At 41.4% G+C, this 21,289-nt stretch overlaps 1 protein-coding gene across 18 annotated transcripts in view; it reads right to left on the bottom strand.

Moving 5' to 3' along the window:
- Window positions 1-21,289, bottom strand: part of THRB (thyroid hormone receptor beta) — a 375,214-nt gene that overhangs the window by 88,547 nt on the left and 265,378 nt on the right. For 11 of the 18 annotated variants that reach the window (XM_026496908.4, XM_057315948.1, XM_026496906.4 and 8 more), the window contains one exon: window positions 17,737-17,800. The exons of 5 other annotated variants lie outside the window; for them this stretch is intronic. In XM_026496908.4, the coding sequence (XP_026352693.1) occupies window positions 17,737-17,758 (22 nt within the window). In that variant the 5' untranslated portion in view covers window positions 17,759-17,800. Of the gene's footprint in view, window positions 1-16,525; window positions 16,750-17,531; window positions 17,687-17,736; window positions 17,801-21,289 lie in introns of those variants that run through there. 2 more of the 18 variants (XM_057315951.1, XM_044383359.3) reach the window with 2 other exon arrangements.

Genomic DNA, 21,289 nt, shown 5'->3' on the forward strand with positions numbered 1-21,289 from the left:
ACACAATTAAGCCCATGGCAGGTCTGGTCAATGTTTCCTGAGTTCTTCTAAGAGAAGGACTACATAAGAACCACGCGCAAAAGGATCTTTAGGAAATCCTTGTCTGGAAAGGAGGGAACAATGCAGTTGGATGTATTGTGGAGGCAGGCCAGCAGCAAAAGGATTCTAGAATATTTAGTAATAGATTTTCAGTGGTGTCTTGTTCCACAAACATCCGAAAGGGATATTTTAAATGAACGGACAGTTCTCAAGGATTAGTCCTGAAAAGTGGGACTGGAAGACCCATTTCTTTTTTTTTTTTTTAATAATGATTTTTTATTATATTATGTTAGTCACCATACAGTACATCCCCGGTTGGAAGACCCATTTCTGACTCACACCTAGGATTTTTTACTTCTTGGACTATGGAGTGGATTGTTCAAGAGAGCTGGATGGCATTTGGTAATGGCATGTATCAGATCCACCCTCTCATGTGTTTGAGGCAAGATAGCAAGACAGCTGCATTTCCCCTGAGCCTTCCTGGCAGGAGTGGTGTATTTGGCCTGGAGATATCGGCATGGTGGCCATGATGGTGATGGTGTCTGTCATTGATTACTTGAGGCTCCCAACGCTCCAGTCACACTACTAAGCACATTACATGATTACACGAATATCAAGATGAGTAACAACCCTTTCCATTTCACAGGTGAAGAAACTGAGTATTAAGAAAGGGAAAGCAACTTGCCATAGGCCACAGCTGAAAAGGTAAAGCCGCATTGGACCCTAGGTGAATTTGACCACAGGCCTCTGTCCTTGGCCCTCCTGTTGCATTTTAATGGGTCAGCAATACAGATGTGATTTGAGCAAGATGGTATATACTTTCCTGGTTTACAGACATATTGTCCTCATTATTTGTCTGCTCCCCCCGCCCCATCCTACTCTGCACTTAAAAGAAAAAGATAAAAGCAAATAAAGAGAAATAAAACAGAGCTTCATGGAAGGGATGAAGCAAGAGAGTAAAAAAAAAAAAAAAAAAGGGCAGGCTTTCAAACAAAACAAACATAAAGGTCCTCTGTCCTATTTGGGAAACCATAGGAAGCAGTAAAACAAGAGCTGAGAGACAAGGAGTCAAGGAGGGCCAGAGGTGAGAGTTCCTCCAGGTGGGATCTCTGGCGAGAGGCTGAGCAAGAAGAGCAAGCCCTTGGCAGTGGCTGCATGCAGCCCTTGGCCACGGGGCGGGGGAGGGGGGGGGGGCGGGTTGTTGCTGCACACTCCTCCCAAACTGTTGGCCAGCAGCACGGCCGCTACACCCTTCTGCCCGGTGCCCTCAGAGGCCCGCTCACCCCCTCCGAAGACCCTCTTTCTCTGGTCGTAAAGAATCCTTCGCAATGTAGAGGCCACCAGCCTTGGAGAGGGCCCTCAGCTTTGATGATTCTCTGTGCGAGGAGACTTGCTGGGACCGAACAGGTATTTGTGTGGAGCGCGAATCATTATATTTTAAGCCCTCGCATATGAAACATGCTTCCCGGAGTTCTCACCGCGTCCACTCACTTCCAAACGATCGGAACAAGTGAAACATTTTCCACTTGACCTCTCCATCTCTCAGATGCATCATTATCCATTAATTTATTCTATCTGGAATTTCTAGGGATAAACCTGTCTTCCTAGCTTAGATGCATTGGGCCAAAAGCAAACAAACAAACAAAAATGGTAACAAATTTACAGTGTGCAGAGGAGGGCGATCAGGGGAAGCCAGAGCACCAGAGCACTCCCATTTATTGAGGGCCTGCTAGTGATAAGACTGTACATATTCTCTTGATCTAGACTCTGTGCTCCCCCCTTCGTCTCTGCTGTGTCCTCACAGTGTATCACGGGACTTGTTGCATAGGGGGCTCTCAATAGATGTTTACTGACTGATTTAATTAGATTCTCATCACAGCTCCAAGGATGGTTTATGCCCTTTTTTTGCAATAAGGGAATTGAAACTGTGAGAGCTTAAGCAATTTCCTCAAATCCACAAGGTTAATAAGGGTTAAATTGGGGATTTGAACCCAAGGATACATGACTCCGAAATCTGTTTTTTTTCGCTGTATCATGTGAACTCCAGAAACAACTAGACATGGTGGTCAAAACAGATCATCCTAGCCTTGTCTAGAGATGCTGATATTATCTGGAGGAGATTCAGAGGACTGTACCAGACATTTTTAAACAAAAAGATGACTTCAATATAAAGATGAGGTCCCTCCTGACCTCGCTTACTTCCGTAATATTCTCCTGCATTTGTATAGCCCTTTGAAACACAGCCTCACCATCAACATCTGTGTGCTCTCTGCTTCCGGGGCACACACTTGACTGCATTTCCCAGCTTCGCTTGCATCCTACATGGCCATGTAACTGAGTTCTAGCCAATGGAATGAATAAGAACCTTGGGCACCACCACTTCCAGGCCTGGCCCATAAAAAAGTCCATACATTCTTTCATTTTCTTTTCTCCCTTCTTTTGTTGAATGGAGAAAATTATGAAGTCTTAGAGCTGAATGGGAATATTAGAAGGAAGGAGCCTGGGTCTCCAGGTGACCATGGGGAAGGTTACCCACCAACCAAGAACATGTGGCACTGGACTTAACATGAATCCGATAGTTCTGTTGTATGAAGTCGCTGAGATGTTGGGGTTCTCCTTGTTGCAACAGAGAACATCATTTTACTAATATGTCCTTTATGATTCTGGGTAGTTTTCTTATCTGTTTTATCATTAAAACTTTTACAAATGCAATCAGAGCCAATGGAAGCTCAAGGAGTGAGAAGTGTGAAGAATCATTTATGAAAAGATCTGAGACATCTGTGCGGTGCCTTGCTGCACAGCCCAAAGCATGGGCTTCGTTTCTCCACCTGTAACTTCAGGGTGTTGGAACAGATGGTCTGCAAAATTCCTTCTAGTTTTAAACCTCTGCAAGTCTTTTTAGTTGCTAAAAAATAGGTATTGCTGTATTCAGAAACTGTGATCTCTTGACTGTGAGCTTCTCAAAGGTAAGGACTATTTCTTAGTTATGTTTGTATGCCTAGGATCCATTAGATACTCCAATGTTAAATTTAATTAGAATTTTCTGTTGAAAAAACTTGAAGACTTTGCTAATGTTCTGATTTATGCCAATGATTTCTTGATCTAACTTGGAGCACAGTATCAAATGATTGAAATTCTCATGAATATTTTCATTATGCATTACTGAGTATGGTAGGCTATTTTATATTCATTTACATAGACTTAATCTTTGAAGAATGATTTTATAATAATACTGAAAGACTTTTTTGATTAAAGTTAGTGCCTGCAGTAATTGGTATTCTGATGGCTTCATTTATAGTTCTATTTAGCTAAATAATATAGGGGTACAATTCCTTCTTAGAGTTGAGAAAATTGGAGCACAGAATATTCAGAATTTTCTCACTCAAATGGGTCTTAACTTGAGGTCCATAAAAGTAGTATGGGGGGGGCAACTATGAACAATTTAAAAAGTTTGGAAAGGCCCAAGGGAAATGATAGATGATATGAAGCAGTTTGTGACACTTTCATGAAAAATCTGATACTTTCTGGTTTTTGAAAAATATATAGCAATTTTTCTTTATATCCATGTAGTGTGGGATCACTGTTCATTTGATCCTGCTCAACAAAAATATTAGATTATATATGTTTTGATTATTAAAAATAGGCAATGAATTCTATTATTTAATGAATGCTGTTTGGCAGGTTAAATGTTTGGAAGCCCAGAGTTCAAGGGAAGTGTGTGTAGGAAGTTATAAGAGGGTCTTGGCAATAGGACCTACAATTTGACACTGTAAAAGGAGAATGAAATGAAATGATGGGAGACCTGTGTGTTTTTCTTTCTTTTTATTGGTAGCTGCAGGGGTACCAGTATCCCCCTCTTGCTTTCTGCTGTCACTTCCTGCCTCAAATGCTTGTATCACCTTATGTCCTACATCCTGGGGAATGTGAAGCATCCAGGAAGATACTGCATTAGTACAGCCCCTTGGCTTTGGCTGGCCTAGGAACTTATGCCTATTTTAAAAAATGAAATAATAATAATACCAACAAATGTTTTAAGATGCTTATTTTATCAAGGATTGCAGAAAGGAAGAGATTGCATTAAAAATTATCTACTTCCTTTTGCGTGAATTGTTTGCTTCAAATATTATACTTGGATTGCTGCTTCATTAAAAAAAACCCTTCCATAAAGTAATAAGGACTAACAAAGGCATTTCTTGACTCTCAAGTTTTAGAAAAAGGAAGGCCTTAAATCCTATAGAAAATTCTTCCAGGAAATCCTAAATAGGATGTTAAATTTGAATGATACACTAAAGAGAAAATATGAATTATGGGAATGATCTAAACAAAGTGATAAAAATGTAAGCCAACCTGCAAAACAAACTTGAAAAAAAACTACAACCATTCATTTACATCCTTTTTTTCCTTGCCCCATTATAGTTCTGTTAATTGTATGGGCCATTTTTCACAAGTTAATATTAGTGTTGCCTACGATATACCTGGTACTCCCTCAGAACATCTATGTTGTGTTCCAATGTGCCATACCCTGTGTTAAATGATGTTTATAAATCTTTTTTTTTTTTTTAGATTTTTTTTTTTAAAGATTTTATTTATTTATTCGACAGAGAAAGATAGCCAGCGAGAGAGGGAACACAAGCAGGGGAGTGGGAGAGGAACAAGCAGGCTCACAGCGGAAGAGCCCGATGTGGGGCTCGATCCCAGAACGCTGGGATCACGCCCTGAGCCGAAGGCAGACGCTTAACCGCTGTGCCACCCAGGCGCCCCTATAAATCTTATATCCAAACCACAATCTTTTGAGAAAGTTCAGTATTTTCAGCATCGGGCATTTTTTAAAGCTCCCCAAGTGAGCAGTCCAGACTGAGAACTATAACCTGTGGATACAACTCCCAGAGAGCTACATTCTTTTGAGGGCCAAAATGGAAGTCACTTAATTTATTTAAACAACAACAACAACAACAACCCTGCCAAGAAAAAACTGCTCCCATAACCAAATGCACCTCACAACTTCAAAATGACCTACTAAAGAAGAATGTCCAATTAAGTTCCATTTCTTTGATGAAAAATGCTGTCCTAGGAGTGCATTCCTGAAGGTCTTTGTGATCATTTGAACTGGAGAGGTTGCGATCCTGATGCACTTTTTAGATAAATGAAAATGCTGGAGTCCACCAGCCAAATGCACAGTTGCAGGAACTGTGGGTCTGTCATTCATGGGTGAAAGCAAAAATGAACGCCCAGGTAGTCACTGGGAATAAAGCATCTTTAATTACATTTCAGTTTGTCACCCTCGGCCAGGTTAGGCCTACATTAACTGGTGATATTTTAAGATGTCTTTTGTAGGTATTCAGATGAATGTTAGAAAATGAACATTTCCCCCAAACACATCCAATATGGGAATAAACCCTCTACATCAGGGGTTTTAAAACTTCTGTGTGTATCAGAATCACCTGGAGAGCTAACAGGGAACCCAGAGGCTCAGGTACTGGTCATTAGGTAAGCTGATAGAATAGAGCTTTTTTGGTCTTTTTTTAAACCAAAATTTTCAGTGATACTGATACCCCACCACCATGTTTGAGGACAACTGCAGTTTTCTCAACACCGGATGGACATTAGTATCACTTGAAGAATAAAAAAAGAAAGAAAGAAAGAAAGAAGAAAGAAAGAAAGAAAGAAAGAAAGAAAGAAAGAAAGAGAAAGAAAGAAAGAAAGAAAGAAAGAAAGAAAGAAAGAAAGAAAACCACTCCACTTGCCAGAGGCTCTACCCTAGACCAACCCAGCTGGACTCTCTCAGAGTGGGGCACAGGCACTGATATTTTTAAATAGATCCCTAGGGGACTGTAATGGGCAGCCTGAGCTGAGAATCTCTGTGTTCATGTCATGGCTTTAGAATGGGTTGTACTATGGAATCACCGAAACAGTTTTACAAGAGCACCGAGTCTTGCATCTATACCCAGAGATTCTGATTTAACTGGTCTGGGGTCGCACACGCATCAGGATTTTAAAAAGCTCCCAGGATGATTCTAATGGGCAGGCCAGTTTGAGCAGGACAAGGCTAGGTCCTCCACCAAAGAGGGGGTTCTGCTTCAATAAGTTGAGCAGACTGCTCAATTTATCTCCCTTGGTGGTGAGCATGATGAAGACTAACAAAGAAATGAGACATATCACTATTTAAAGTCATTTAGCCCACAGTTTCCCAGGTTTTGAGTCCAAAGACTCAACAGTCTGCTCTGGTGACCTTAGGTAGGTTACCTCACCACGCTGGCCTTTGCCTGCTGCTGGGTATAGCGTGAGGTTTGGAGGGGATGACTCCCAGCTCAGCAACAGCACCACAGTGGGAATCACTTGCACTCTACAGGCTTGGGGAGCTGGACTTCCACACGAGTTCCCTAGCCAGGGACTTGTCAGGTGGGGAGTGGGGCAGGTGGTGATGGCATAGAAAGGTAATTCTTGACTCCTTGCAAACAAAATAACATCACATATTCATTAGGGGCTAAATTTTTCTTGGGAAAAATCATTTTCAATTCTTTTGAAGGATCTTGCACCTGGCTATGTGCCACTGCTATGGATCTTCAGTGGCGTCTTGGGGAATAGAGAGGAAGATACTCCCAACATAACGGAACCCTGTTACGTTATGTTTGTTATTTGTGGCTGTTAGCAGGAGCCAAATAGAGATATGCCTAGGCAATTCTTAATTATGGTAGGCTTGAAGGAGGTAGAGATGAGTTTATCAGAATGATGATGGCATGATGGGGGTAGCTGATGAAGGTGCTTGACAATGGGGCTGGGGTGAGGAGCAGGGTCAGTGGGGCTGGGGGTAAGGGTAGACCCCTAGGGAAAGCCAAACACTGTAAAGTATGGCTTCTTGAAAGGATATAGGAGTTGTTGTTAAGGAAATATTTTTTTTTTCTTTGCTCTTGTGCTTCCATCTTTCATTCTCTATAAAGCCTTGTCCTTTTGACATTTCAACTTCCTGATCTCCTGGTTGCAGCTCAAATTTGGAAGGTGAAGTTGTTCTAGAAGCAGCCGTATTGGAGGTCCCAGAGTTTTGAGGGAAGAATTTCACTAATCTGGATGGATTTGGTGAGATTTAATTAATCTACTCTCTTTCAGAAAGTTCCATACTTTTCAGCAGGAAGTTTGTCTTCCAGGAAAAGTTTAGGAAGTTAAAGAAATGAGGGATGGAGGACAGAGGCCATCAGAGTACAAGAGGGCCAATTTCTCTTTAGGTAGACTATATGGCAAGGTCTGGCATCCTTTACCCATTGGTACCGTGCAAAGGGTCACTATTCTTTCTGTTTTCTGAGAAAAAAGAAGTATTTGCTTGTGTGTCAAAGAAAAGGGTGATGTCCTTTTTGCACAGAAATTCTCTCTCTTTTGTGGTTTTCTTGGTTTCTCCCTTATGGTGGAAACTGGAAAAAATATCTTGAATTGTGGTTCTGGGCTCCTCTCTTCCTCAGACTGGGTACCATGGAGCAACTTTCTTCTACCAATTTGTGTGTGATGGGGGTGACGGGATGTAAAATTATAAGCATTTATGGGTTTGCCTTCCCTTGCTTCCTAAGGTGAGTTCCTTAGGAAGGAAGATCTATTTATTTTGCTGAGTGGGGTCCTAAAGGGGAATGTAAATGGGAGAGGGGAGAGAAGGGGCCCACAGCCTTCAAAGGAAAAGAGCAGGTGGAGTTACAGGGTGGGGAGAAGGGACGAAAGAGGGAAGAGAATCCTGACTGGCATGGGGTGGGGGGAAGCAGTGTGTGCAGAGCCACCACACCAGGATTTTTAGCCTTTGGGGAGAGAGAGAGAGAGAAGAGGACAAGAGTGTGATCCATGGGAGAGATGTCTGAGGAGGAATTTAAAGATTTTCTGTATGATATGGATATAATAGCCTCCGTTCTGCCCTCATGGCATTTTGGGGGAAGACTGATATTTCCTTTCTAGCATACTTTCAGTGAGATTTTTGTTTCTTATAGAAGTGATACCATGCAGAGGAGGGAGCAAAATGGCCCCCATTGCTTCATGTGGGTAAATGCTCAAGAAATAAAATCAAAGTTCTTTTTGTAATTGGCTCCACCAACAGTAGAGCTAGCTATTTGGGCAAGTTGGTATTTTTCCTTCTCCAGAACTATTTGTGGCAACATTTGTAATGTGCATAGCTGGCTTTATGGAATCCAAGGCCATGTTTTATTTTTGGCCACAACCGGGGAAACAGGAACTTGGAAGAAAGTGAAATAAGCCTCTAGATGGTCTTTCAGAAGAATTATGCCAGGAGTGTATAAATCAATATAAAGTCTTCCAGCTCCTCTAGCAACATGGGAAAGGAAGCAGAACGCCACGTCTAGCTTCTGTAGTTGTGTCCTTTGTATGGGTAACCAGTACAAAGACCTGGGGTTTGGCAGTCCTGACTTTGGAAGAAGGGACAGAAGGACCTCCAGCACTGTCAGTCTTTCCCTCCCTGCCCTCAAGGGCTAGGGTTAGGGTACTCTGGATGCATGGTTGGTGCATAAAGGATAAATATGAGAGGGTGTTTATTGAGAAAATTTTCAACTTTAACCAGTCATCCCTGTGTCTCATTAAAAAGAACTACAGGGGTGCCTGGGTGGCTCAGTCAGTTAAGTGTCTGCCTTTGGCTCAGGTATGATCCTAGGGTCCTGGGATCGAGCCCCACATCGGGCTCACTGCTCAGTGGGGAGTTTGCTTCTCCCTCCCCATCTGCCTTCCGCTCTGCCTACTTGTGCTCTCTCTCTGTCAAATAAATAAATAAAAATCTTAAAAAAAAAAAAAGAACTACATGTTGTGCTGGGTCACAAATCAAGTCCTAACCAGTACCAAAAGATTGGGATTATTCCCTGCATATTTTCAGACCACAGTGCTTTGAAACTATAACTCAATCACAAGAGGAAATTTGGAAAGAGCTCAAATACATGGAGGCTAAAGAGCATCCTACTAAAGAATGAAGAAAATTAAAGAAGAATTAAAAAAATTCATTGAAACAAATGAAAATGAAAACACAACTGTTCAAAGCCTTTGGGATGCAGCAAAGGTGGTCCTAAAAGGGAAATATATAACAATACAAGACTTTCTCAAGAAACACGAAAGGTCTCAAATACAAAATCTAACTTTACACTTAAAGGACCTGGAGAAAGAACAGCAAATAAAGCCTAAACCCAGCAGGAAAAGAGAAATAATAAAGATTAGAGCAGAGATCAATGAAATAGAAACCAAAAGAACAGTAAAACAGATCAACAAAGTTAGGAGCTGGTTCTTTGAAAGAATTAATAAGATTGATAAACTCATGGCCAGACTTATCAAAAAGAAAAGGGAAAAGACCCAAATAAATAAAATCATGAATGAAGGAGGAGAGACCACAACCAACACGGAAGAAATAGAAACAATTATAAGAACATACTATGAGCAACTGTATGCCAACAAATTAGGCAATCTGGAAGAAATGGATGCATTCCTAGAAACTTATAAACCACCAAAGCTGAAACAGGAATAGAAAACCTGAACAGACCCACAACCAGCAAGGAAATTGAAGCTGTAATAAAAAATCTCCCAACAAACAAGAGTCCAGGGCTGGATGGCTTCCAGGGGAATTCTACCAACCATTTAAAGAAGAATTAATAACTATTCTTCTGAAGCTGTTTCAAAAAATAGAAACAGAAGGAAAACTTCCAAACTCTTTCTATGAGGCCAGCATTATATTGATCCCAAGACCAGACAAAGACTCCACCAAAAAAGGAGAATTACAGACCAATATCTCTAATGAACATGGATGCAAAAATTCTCACCAAGATACTAGCCAGTAGGATCCAACAGTACCTTAAAAGGATTATTCACCATGACCAAGTGGGATTTATTCCTGGGCTTCAAGGGTGGTTCAACATCCTCAAATCAATCAATGTGATACACTATAGTAATAAAAGAAAGGATGAGAACCATATGATCCTCTCAATAGGTGCAGAAAAAGCATTTGATGAAGTACAGGATTCTTTCTTGATTAAAACTCTTCACAGTATAGGGATGGGGGACATACTTCAATATCATAAAGGCCATATACAAAAAGCACACAATGAATAGCGTTCTCAATGGGTAAAACTGAGGGCTTCTCCCCTTAGGTCAGGAACATGTCAGGGATGTCCACTATCACCACTGCTGTTCCACATAGTACTAGAAGTCCTAGCTTCAGAAATCAGACAGCAGAAAGAAATAAAAGGCATCCAAATCAGCAAAGAAGAAGTCAAACTCTCACTCTTTGCAGATGACATGATACTCTATGTGGAAAGCCCAAAAGACCCCATTCCAAAATTGCTGGAACTCATAGAGGAATTCAGCAAATGTATAGTGCATTTCTATACACTAACAATGAGACAGAAGAAAGAGAAATTAAGGATTCGGTCCCATTTACAATTGCACCAAAACCCATAAGTTACCTAGGAATAAACCTAACCAAGGAGGCAAAGGATCTGCACTCAGAAAACTATAGAACACTCATGAAAGAAATTGAGGAAGACACAAAGAGATGGAAAACGTTCCATGCTCATGTATTGGAAGAACAAATATTGTTAAAATGTCTGTGTTTCCTAGAGCAATCTATACATTCAATGTAATCCCTATCAAAATACCACCAACTTTTTTTCACTTCATTCAAATCCCTATCAAAATATCATTCAACTTTTTTTCAAATTTGTATGGAACCAGGAAAGACCCTGAATAGCCAAAGGAATGTTAAAAAAGAAAACCAAATGTGGTGGCATCACAGTCCCAGACTTTAAGCTCTATTATAAAGCTGTAATCATCAAGATGGTATGGTACTGGTGCAAAAACAGACACATAGATCAGTGGAACAGAACAAAGAACCCATGGTCAACTCCATGGTCAACTGGTTTTTGACAAAGCAGAAAAGAATATCCAATGGAAAAAAGACAGTCTCTTCACGAATGGTGTTGGGAACATTGGACAGTTACATGCAGAAGAATGAAACTGTACCATTTCCTTATACCATACACAAACATAGACTCAGAATGGATGAAAGACCTAAATGTGAGACAGGAATCCATCAAAATCCTAGAGGAGAACACAGGCAGCAACCTCTGTGACCTCGGCCACAGAAACTTCTTTCTAGACATGTCTCCAAAGGCAAGGGAAACAAGGCAAGAATGAACCATTGGGACTTCATCAAGATAAAAAGCTTTTGCTCAGCAAAGGAAACAGTTGACAAAACCAAAAGACAACCAACAGAATGAGAGAAGATATTTGCAAATGTCTTATCAGATAAAGGGCTAGTATCCAAAATCTATAAAGAACTTATCAAACTCAAAACCCAAAGAACAAATAATCCAATCAAGAAATGGGCAGAAGACATGAACAGACAAAGAAGGCATACAAATGGCCAACAGGCACATGAAAAAATGCTGAACTTGGCATCAGGGAAAAATGAATCACTTGGCATCAGGGAAATACAAGTCAAAACCACAATAAGATCCCACCTCACACCAGTCAGAATGGCTAAAATTAATGAGTCGGAAATGACAAATGTTAGCAAGGATGCAGAGAAAGGTGAACCCTCTTACACTGTTGGTGCGAATGCAAGCTGGTGCAGCCACTCTGGAAAACAGTACAAAGGTTCTTCAAAAAGTTGAAAATAGAGCTACCCTGTTACCTAGCAATTGCACTGCTAGGTATTTACCCCCAAGATCCAAATATAGTGATCTGAAGGGGCACCTGCCCCCCAATGTTTATAGCAGCAATGTCTACAATAGCCAAAGAATGGAAAGAGCCTAGAAGTCCATCAACAGAGCAATGGATAAAGAAGATGTGGTATGTATATACAGTGGAATATTACTCAGTCATCAAAAATGAAATCTTCCATTTGCAATGACATGGATGGAACTAGAGGGTATTATGCTAAGCAAAATAAGTTAATCAGAGAAAGACAATTATCATATGATCTCACTTATATGGGGAATTTAAGAAACAAAACAGGATCATAGGGGAAGAGAGGAAAAAATAAAACAAGACAAAATCAGAGAAGGAGACAAACCATAAGAGACTCTTAAGCATAGGAATAAAATTGAGGATTGCTGGAGTGGAGGGAGGTGGGGGAACGGTGTAACTGGGTGACAGACATTAAGGAGGACACATGATGTAATGAGCACTGTGTATCATATAAGACTGATGAATCACTGACCTCTGTCTCTGAAACCAGTAACACATTACAAGTTAACTATTTGAATTTAAATTTTAAAAAAAGTACTAAATTTTGGACTAGAAATGCTGAGTCATCACAAAGAACACATTGAGCTCTGCCCATCACTACTCACCAGAAGACATTTCTAAGCACGACAAAAAAGACATAATTCATAAAGCGACACTTCAATAGACCTTACTGTATTTAAACTAAAAACTTATATGTGTCAAAAAATGCCATCATGTTTACAACTTATTTGTAAATGGTTCAAAATAAAAATTATACAGGTGAGATGAAAAAGAATTAAGCGAAGGTGATAAAATGTTAACATTTGAGGACTCTGGGTAGAGGGTAGCTGGGACTTCTTTGAGCTAATCTTGCAAAGTTTTCTGCTAGTACGTAATTATTTCAAAAGAAGAAAAGTTTTTAAAAAAGTAGAAAAATTTTAAAAGGTAAAATATTGCCAAAAATGAAAAGAAGAGACATATTACTACAATTGGAAAATAGTTGTAACATTAATGATAGACAATTAATTATTTTCTTAATGTGTAAATCATAAGAGAAAGATAAATGGCACAACAGAAAAGTTAATTGAACAGGGAAGTTACAAAAGACCTTTAAGTGGCCAATCAGTGTGTGTGTGTGTATGTGTGTGTGTGTGTGAGTGTGTGTGTATGTAGTCAAATACATTGTCAGTAAGAAAAATATAAAGTTTTGAAAAGCTGTGATAAAATTTTGTCTAAGAAATGGTCTCAAGAATTAACTACCAAAAAGCTCCAAATTTGGAGGATTTATGATTAAATGGATGCTGTCCTGCTGATGGGTATCTCAGCTGGTCTAATAATCTGGTTACAATCTGGCAACAGAAAAGGTTTTTAAAGATGTTCAGTCCCTTTAATTTAGCATTTCCTTTTACTTAGTAGAGCTTTATCCTGAGGAAACAGAGGTGTGAAATCATGCACAATTCAGTTCATTTTAATATGATTTAAATAACATTATATTAAAAGTCTAACAATCAGGGACTGTGTCAATAAATGATGGATTACTAAGTAGCCATGACCAAGATCCTATTGTAGCAGAGTATTTATTGACAATGGGAAACGTTCATAATATGTACACTGTTCTCATTAGTTATCTTTGAATGGTGTCATTATTTTGCTGTCAACAACCTCCTGATTCCATGAAAAGACGTTCTACTTAGGTCACAGGACATAAACACAACTGTGATTCTCTTTCTGAAGGAATGAAATGGTTATAAGGAGCGTCTGGAAAGCTTAACGAACACTTCTGAAGAGTGACATGGGCTTGCAATAAAATACTATTTTCCCAGCCTAAGTGTTTTGTTTAACTCTGAAAAACTTGTTCATTAGGATAGCCTTAGAAAGAGAAAACGTTGCTCTGGGGTCCCTTTTTCTTGACATCCAACCATCAATGCACCCATGCTTTACTTTATGGAAATGTGATTTGTACATGTTCGAATGTGAAGGGTAATCTAATCATAAAAGTAGGAGAACAAGAGATGAACTGGTCTCCCTTTGTCCTTTAATAAGGAATCATAGTGGGGCGCCTGGGTGGCTCAGTCGGTTAAGTGGCTGCTTTTGGCTCAGGTCATGATCTTAGGGTCCTGGGGCTCAGCGGGGAGTCTGCTTCTCCCTCTCCTTCTGCCACCCAACTCATGCTCTCTCTCTCTCTCTCAAATAAATAAAACATTTTAAAAAATAAGGAATTGATAGAGAGGTTAGGTGATGTGCTCATTTATTATTCTTAATATACAATAAACTGCTTATACATAATAAACTGCTTCTCTACGTAATGAGAAAAATATAAACTCCACAGTGACCAAGTGGACAATAAATATGAACAAGTGAGTGATCGATGAAGAAATATAAGTGGCCAATACACATGTAAAAAAAAATGAGAAATGTACTTTTTTTTTGGAGAAATCTAAATTTTTAAAAAACCTGTATAATTCTTCCTTTTGCTTAACAAATGACCCCAGCCCCAAACAAGCAAGCAATCTGACGATCATACAGCAGAAACCCTGGGTCAACAAGTGAAAGCAGTCATAGCCTTGCTAACATCCCTCCCCTGGTGCCTGCAATACACTTCACTAGTGATAGCTTGAGAAAGAAGAAGAAAAAGGCAAACATCACAACGGGGAAGTTAAATGGACAAGGAGGCCACGAAGAAGAGGCACAGCTTAAACAACTGAATGGGGGCTATTTTATTCAAATGGAAGGATTCATAAGACTGTGACTGTGACTGTAAATGACAGGGAGCCCGACAGGATGGAAACATCAAATACTGTGCTAATTTCATGCCATATCCTAGTTTCATAAAGCCAGGTTCAGTGCAAACAACAGATCCTTGTTTCTTCTTCTTCAAGGCACATGTGGAGAAGTCTGAGTTCTTAGTTTTCTTTTCCACCAAGGCCAAAAGCCTCTAGCTTTCGTATTTGAACTTTTAGGTATTCATATCTTGGAACAAACTCCCCTATGCGGTGAATCATGGTTTTATGCAAAACTGAGCTCATTATAATGCCATAAATGTTAGCAGAATTCCCCTCAGATTACTTAGGAAGCAGTGCTTAATTCCAGATTAATAAAATACCATATGAAGGCACTTTCTTACGTTCTCCATTAAAAATCAGTGTATTTAACGAGTGATTTCATATAGTCCTAATTTCAAGCTAGGTAGAGTAACGAGGAAATTTTGGCAAGACCCGACTCCGTTGTAGCTGATATTAAATAACCCCATAAAATAACCAAATTTCCATTTGAGTTAATGCAAAACATACAAATTTATTAAGCATTCTGGCTGAAAGCGACCGTGTGCCAACAACGTGGATCTTTTATCTGAAAATGCTGGTCTGCTTGCTTTTAGGAAAATAGATTCGATGTCCTTATTCCTGTTCATTTAAAGAATGGTTTTATTTTCATAAAGGCTAATTGATAGCTGGTATTGTATAACAGTAATATTCCCTATTATGTTTTTCAAAGACGAAAATAGGCATATTTGCCCTTTAAATTACGCTCCTAAAGCAAGCACTGAGTTCTGAGGGCTTACAGCTTTACTATGGTCTTCCATAATAAAGAAGCTCTTTAGGTTTCTGAAAGTAAACACAAAGCCTGAGATCACAGCCAAAGAGAGAGGGAAAAGGATACTGTTTTATTTCGTCCACAAACAAGGGAGTCTAAAGTAGTAATTTTCTCAGCAGAGTCCATTAACATGCACTGAGCATTATGTGTGTATGGAATCGATTTCTTTTGCAAATAGAAAACTACTGTTAGTTTCTACACTAGGAAGCAAATGCTGGGAAGCAGAAACTCCCTCCTCCACTGGGAGGCACCTGCGGTTCCAGCTCAGGATGCAAGGAAGCCATCTTGGCTTCTACAAGGTCAGCTAAAAAGCTGGCTCAGTTTAGAATTGTGCTGGGGTAAGCCTAGATTCCCAGCTCAGTCCTGGAGACCCCCTGACTTTGCCTTGTTGTTCTCCTCAACAATAAGATGGTCTGGACTACCTTGGACTCTAGACAGGGAGTGGGGTTGGGGAACAAACTACAGTCCTTGGGCTCAGCTGGCCTGCTGCCTGTTTTGTAAATAAAGTTTTGTTGAAACACATGCAACCCATATGCGTCTGTGCAGTCCGTGGCTTTTCTTGCATGGTGGCAGAGCTGAGTAGTTGGCAATGCTGGAGAGCTTTACTCTATGGCTCTTTAAAAAAAATTGCTGACCCCCTGCTCTGTAGGAACCTGGGATGGATGCTTACTTCTGGATTCAATCTGGAACCAACCCCAGGGCAAGTGAAACCAATGGTATTATCCACTTTTACACCAAGTTTTGCCATTTTGGTACGTCTCAGACACGTATGTTCCTTGAGACTGTATCTTTGGAAGCCTTTTCTAGTGGGCAGATTATCATGGAGCATAGAGCCACCCCTGTGTTGCACTTGATCCCACACCATCCTTTCTCCGTGGGGGGAGAATCTCCCTAGGTTTTGTAGGGTGGCTTCCTGCTGTCTGATATCTGTGCTCTCACGTGCCTGTGCCTGCAGAGACGTTAGGTTTCGTTCCTTCTGGCTGAGATTCTCACTCATCAGTAAACATGGACGAGCTAGCTAAGGTTGATCTGTACGAATTTTCCACTGAACGACCAGGTTTATGACATAGAACGGGTGAGATTTAAGTGGGAGAGGATTTTGTCTGGGTTGGCAGTGCAGTAGAAAGGGGGTGGGTATGTTTTGAGGCCTGTTCATGAGTAAAAATAGGAGGAAATGATGAGATGAGGTTCTGAGGCCCTCACTTACTGGTGTGAATCATTCTGGTTTGTTCCGGCACTCCATCTTTTGTGCGGCACCAAGAGCTCCAGTGTAGGTGGGTAGAAGGGCAGGGCAGTGATGCTGAGAGAGGCAGTGTATGGTCACTGGGAGGCTTCCAAACTTGCAGAAGGCTGAGTGGAGCTTTATGTCACTTCAGTTTCTCAGGTCTACTGGGGAATGGATTCTTGGAGGAATTGTCCTGCATGTTTAGTCTGTCATGACATGAATGGATTACCAAAGGTCAAGCTATACTCATGACACACAGAGGTCTATGGGTGTCTGCCCTGCTGCCATGGGAACCACAGGAATGGGTAGGGGCTTGGTGATAGGCTGGAAGGTAGATAGCAGAGGTTGTAAACTGATGGCCCTTGGATTCATTCTAATCAGCAGACATGTTTTGATGGGCCCCTGACTCTTTGACATTTTTATAAGTTAATTGTTAATATTTGTGGGGGTATATTTCATTTAAAATCTGGATTTCCAACTTCTTTTGGAAATTTGAAATCTCTGGGCATTCTGGGCTTCGTCCCTGTTTGTCAGTGATCACCTAGGGGGAGGAATGGCTGCTCTTCAGACAGAACCCAAATATTTCCAGCTTTGTTTGTTGTTTTCCCTGACACCCAACCCTTTTCTGGCATTGGTGTTATCTGCCTGACCCTGGGGGCCTTTGAGTTTGCAACCCCTGCTCTCTGTGTTGCACAAAAAATTCACACTATTGCAACCTTATCATCCTTGGAGGTCATTCTGTCTCCTTTGTCCCTTGCTAAGAGTTTTTACCTCATTTACCTGCTGTAATCTAATCATATTTCATTCTGACTCTACTGTTAAATGGAATAAACAGCCCATTTGGGGGAAGATGCCTGGACTCTAGTCATTAAGTGTGCAGAGCTCTTTATTATATTGGTCTAAGTAAATGCAAAGAGTCAACGTGTCTAGTGTGCAATCTCAGGATAGCTAAAAACTAGCTTTTTACTGTGAATTATCATTTCCTCACCAGGTTTCTGGTGATGATGCATCTCATTGTTTCTGAAGAAGACGAAAGCTCCTTTGTCGGGATGTATTCACAGGATGTATCTGCATTTAGTAATACTGGAAATAATTGTTTCTAAGACTTCTAGGTTTCTTTTAGAAACCCTGTGTTTCTCTCTAGGTGGAACAAAAATGGAGACATGCAAAGAAAATTTAAAAAAAATAGATACCTGTCATACTGTTGGGAGTCATAGGTTAGTAATCATTCTGGACCTTTTTTTTCACTGACACCTCCTACAAAGAAAAAGACAAGAAAAAAATACCACAGGTTATAACCTGTATTTTCCATAATGTTTTTGTTTCAAACAATATCACATGCATTAATTAGCTTGAGGCAATTCATTACTCTCAACTCACAACTAGGGAAATTGAAGCGTCGGTAGGCTCTGTGATACGTGTAAATTTACAAGGTGTTTTAATTATAATTTTAGGGTTCCTTCTACAATACTCTTTAACGTTATATTTTATTCAGAATCACATATCTGTTTTTCCATGTCAAGTTTCAAGAATGCTACCAGCACACTGACTTGCTGCTTTTGCCGAGAGTGGCTGGGATGGACTAACATCTTCAGTCTAGATCCTTCCTTCTCCAAGTGAGGAGGGTCAATCTCAGATTCGTGCAGTGGCCTCCAATCCCTGCTTCCAGCTCTCCCTGAGGCCAGGTGGTGTCCCTCCTGTCCCTTCAAGGGTTTGGTTCCTCAATCCTTCCTGAGCAAACAGTTCCTGTGTTTACATAAGCTGGTTCAAGTCAGGTTTCTGCCACTTGCAACCAGGAGTCTTGACTGATAACACCGATATTAAAGTAAAATATGAATACAAATGTGTCCAAATCGTTTTGTGTCCTTTTTATGACCTCAAAGGTGAAACTATAAAATCCCAGTTGTGTTCTTGCTATACCACCAGGTTAAAAAAAAATCTTTGTTTCCAAAGTTTCAATTGAACAGGCATATGACCTACAGAAAGGTATTGTGTGTGAAGTAGAAAGTACCCAAGAACAAGAGAAAAAAATCTGATTATGGCTTTAAAAATATTGTCACCACAAAATTTCGTACGAACTTGCCTATTCAGTACTGTTTTCATTTAGTCTTACCGTTACTATTACTATATGATTACCATTGCTAAAGCACTAATACTATACTAGTATTGCTATGACTATAGTACTTTGGAATTTGCTTGTATTTAGTGCTATTCTCCTTCAATGACCTCTAGAGTTTTATAATGTAATTGCAGGAAAGTCTAAGAACCCTCCAGAGTAGGCAGGTGTCCGGGGCCTCTTTTCCTGGCTGTCGTATGACATAGAGTGGGGTCAGCGCAGCGCTCTGTCCTGAGGAGTGGACACAGAGAAGGTCCCCCAGAACCTGGGGCTCACCAGCTGATCGTGGGGTCAAAGGAGAAACGAAGTCTAAAGAGCTTAAAAATAAATAAAGCTGAGTTTTTGTGTGTTTTTTTTTTTTGGTTTGTTTGTTTGTTTTTGGTCAGGAAAGGAAGCAAACTTGGTGAAAGGTCTCACTGAGCAGGTCAGTGAGGAGGAGGCGTCAGGTGGCGTCGGGTTGGAAGGCAGCTCTCTGTCCCGGAAGGGCTGAGTCACGGTCTGCACATTATTTGTTCAGCAAGTCCCACCGCTCATGCGCAGGGAAGAGTGTTCAGTTAGACCCGGCGGGGGTCTGTGTCCTGGGACCCTCAAAGGGTAGCTCCTCTCACAGCTTCAGCATCTCAGCACCAATTGAGGGGGAAAATGGCACTCCGTTTAGTCTCCTCGGCGAGCTCCACCGGGATGGAGAACATTCCTTTTACATAAATCATTCATTTATTCGGTGGGTCAGTCCAGCGGCCCGGACTGAAGGCCTAGTTTGCTCAGGCAGTCCCCCAGGCTTTGCCCAAAGACGGCACCTGGGCCTGTCCACCAGGGGCTTCTAATCCAACAGGGAGAGAATCAGGTTAAAAAATGCAAAAATGTATGCAGGTTTCCCCTTAAGTGTCTCTTCAGAGCAGCCTGGGACACAAAGGGGGCAGAGGTCACTTCTGCCTGGTGCAATCCAGAGAGGCTTCTCAGTGGAGGTGACTGCGGACCCGAAGGCTCTCTTCGCTAGGCCTTTCCACAGGTCATGATTTAATGCTTCTCATTCTTGTGCTTGAGGCACAGGGACTACTCTGGGTAATTCTTTTAATTAATGCAGTTTTAAGTGGGGACGTTTGAGTATCTAATTGATATTTTTAAAGCTGCCACGCTACTGAGCCAAAGCAGACCAGTCAGAGGGCTAGGGCAGGTGTAGGGGAGAGGCGAAGGTGGCTAGAACTAGGATGGTGGCAGCGGAGGGCGAGGGACTCAAGTGACATTAAGGAAGTAGAAATAATAAGACACTGGGGTGGATGCTATATGGACATTTACTACTGGGACAAACACCGGTGGTACAAGTAGGTTAAGACAGAGGCTCTTGGCCCTCCAGGAATTTATAATCCATTTTACAAGCTGGCTGGGGAGGCAGAGCCCACTGGCCAGGCACATGTGGGGTGCCAAGAGGTGGTGTGGAGAATCACTCGGGGGTGCGCCTTCTTCTGCCCACTTAGCACTCTCAGTCCAATGCCATGTCCCTTAGGTGAAACTCATTCCCCTTGGAAGAATGGAAAAATGGGCATTCACCTCCAAAACACCTAAGATGCATTTATATTAAAAAAATACAAATGACGGAGAAGTTGTTGTTGAGTTTTCTGAAACTGGAAAGCAAATGCAATTATTACAAACACGTAGGAAGTAGGTCCAGGGACTCTGGGAGACACTGGGCTCCATGCAACCTACTGTGAGCTCAAAGGCCATCTTGGGCTGCATGGATGGAAACGTAGCCCATAGGACAACAGCCAGGCCATGTCTGGGCTGCTGTATTTTAAGAGAAAGCCTCAAGTAGAATGTCCAGGCTGATGGAAACCACATCTTAAAGAAATGTGGAAGGGAGCCTAGGAAAGGGAGCAGTCACATGAAGGTTAGGGGATGGTCTTCGAATTCCTGGGGGGCTGTTATGTGGAAAGAATTAAGGGTGTCTGTGGACAGAGGATGGCTGGAGAGATGCTGCTGGGGACCGCTGAGGGGACGGGGGACGTTCTCTGCTCGACCTTAGGTGGAAGAAGGTGCACATCTCCAGGCCAGAGAAAATGCACAAAGGCGCACCTTCTCCCGACCTCGGGCTGCTCTTGTTCTCAGGATAGGTTAAGCCTCTCTTGAGAAGACCAGAGTCTTTATTCTGCACCAAAGCAGGTGCCAGGGGTGCGATATGGCTCCGGGGACGTGCTAAAGGCCTGCTCCACACTTCACCTTAAAGTTCTTCTCTAAAGCTTCATTCCTTTAGCTCAGCCGATCTCAACTGTTTTCGGCGGGGCTGGGGAGAGGGTCTGCTCTACTCAAAGAGAATAATGAAAGTTACAGGCCCCTTCCCTTGAAAGACAGGTAGACGATTTGGCAAATATTTTCGGGGGATTTGCGGACACCCCACTCCCTCCACAACCCATCTGTAGATGCCATATTAAATTTTGGCTGCAGGCTTTGATCGTTGTTAAAATGCAAAAGCTCATGGAAAAGACATAAATTGATACAAATACAATCTATTGACTAGAATGAAAAGGAGACATGCTGTTAGGAGTTCGTTGGACAATTAGGTAGTCAGGGCCAGTGTCCCCAGCAAGAAAACGGGGACTCAGGACAGCTAAAATAAAACAGCACTGACATCCTGT

This window comes from Ursus arctos, unplaced genomic scaffold, assembly GCF_023065955.2.
Source record: "Ursus arctos isolate Adak ecotype North America unplaced genomic scaffold, UrsArc2.0 scaffold_20, whole genome shotgun sequence".
In the NCBI taxonomy this organism is placed as follows: domain Eukaryota; kingdom Metazoa; phylum Chordata; class Mammalia; order Carnivora; family Ursidae; genus Ursus; species Ursus arctos.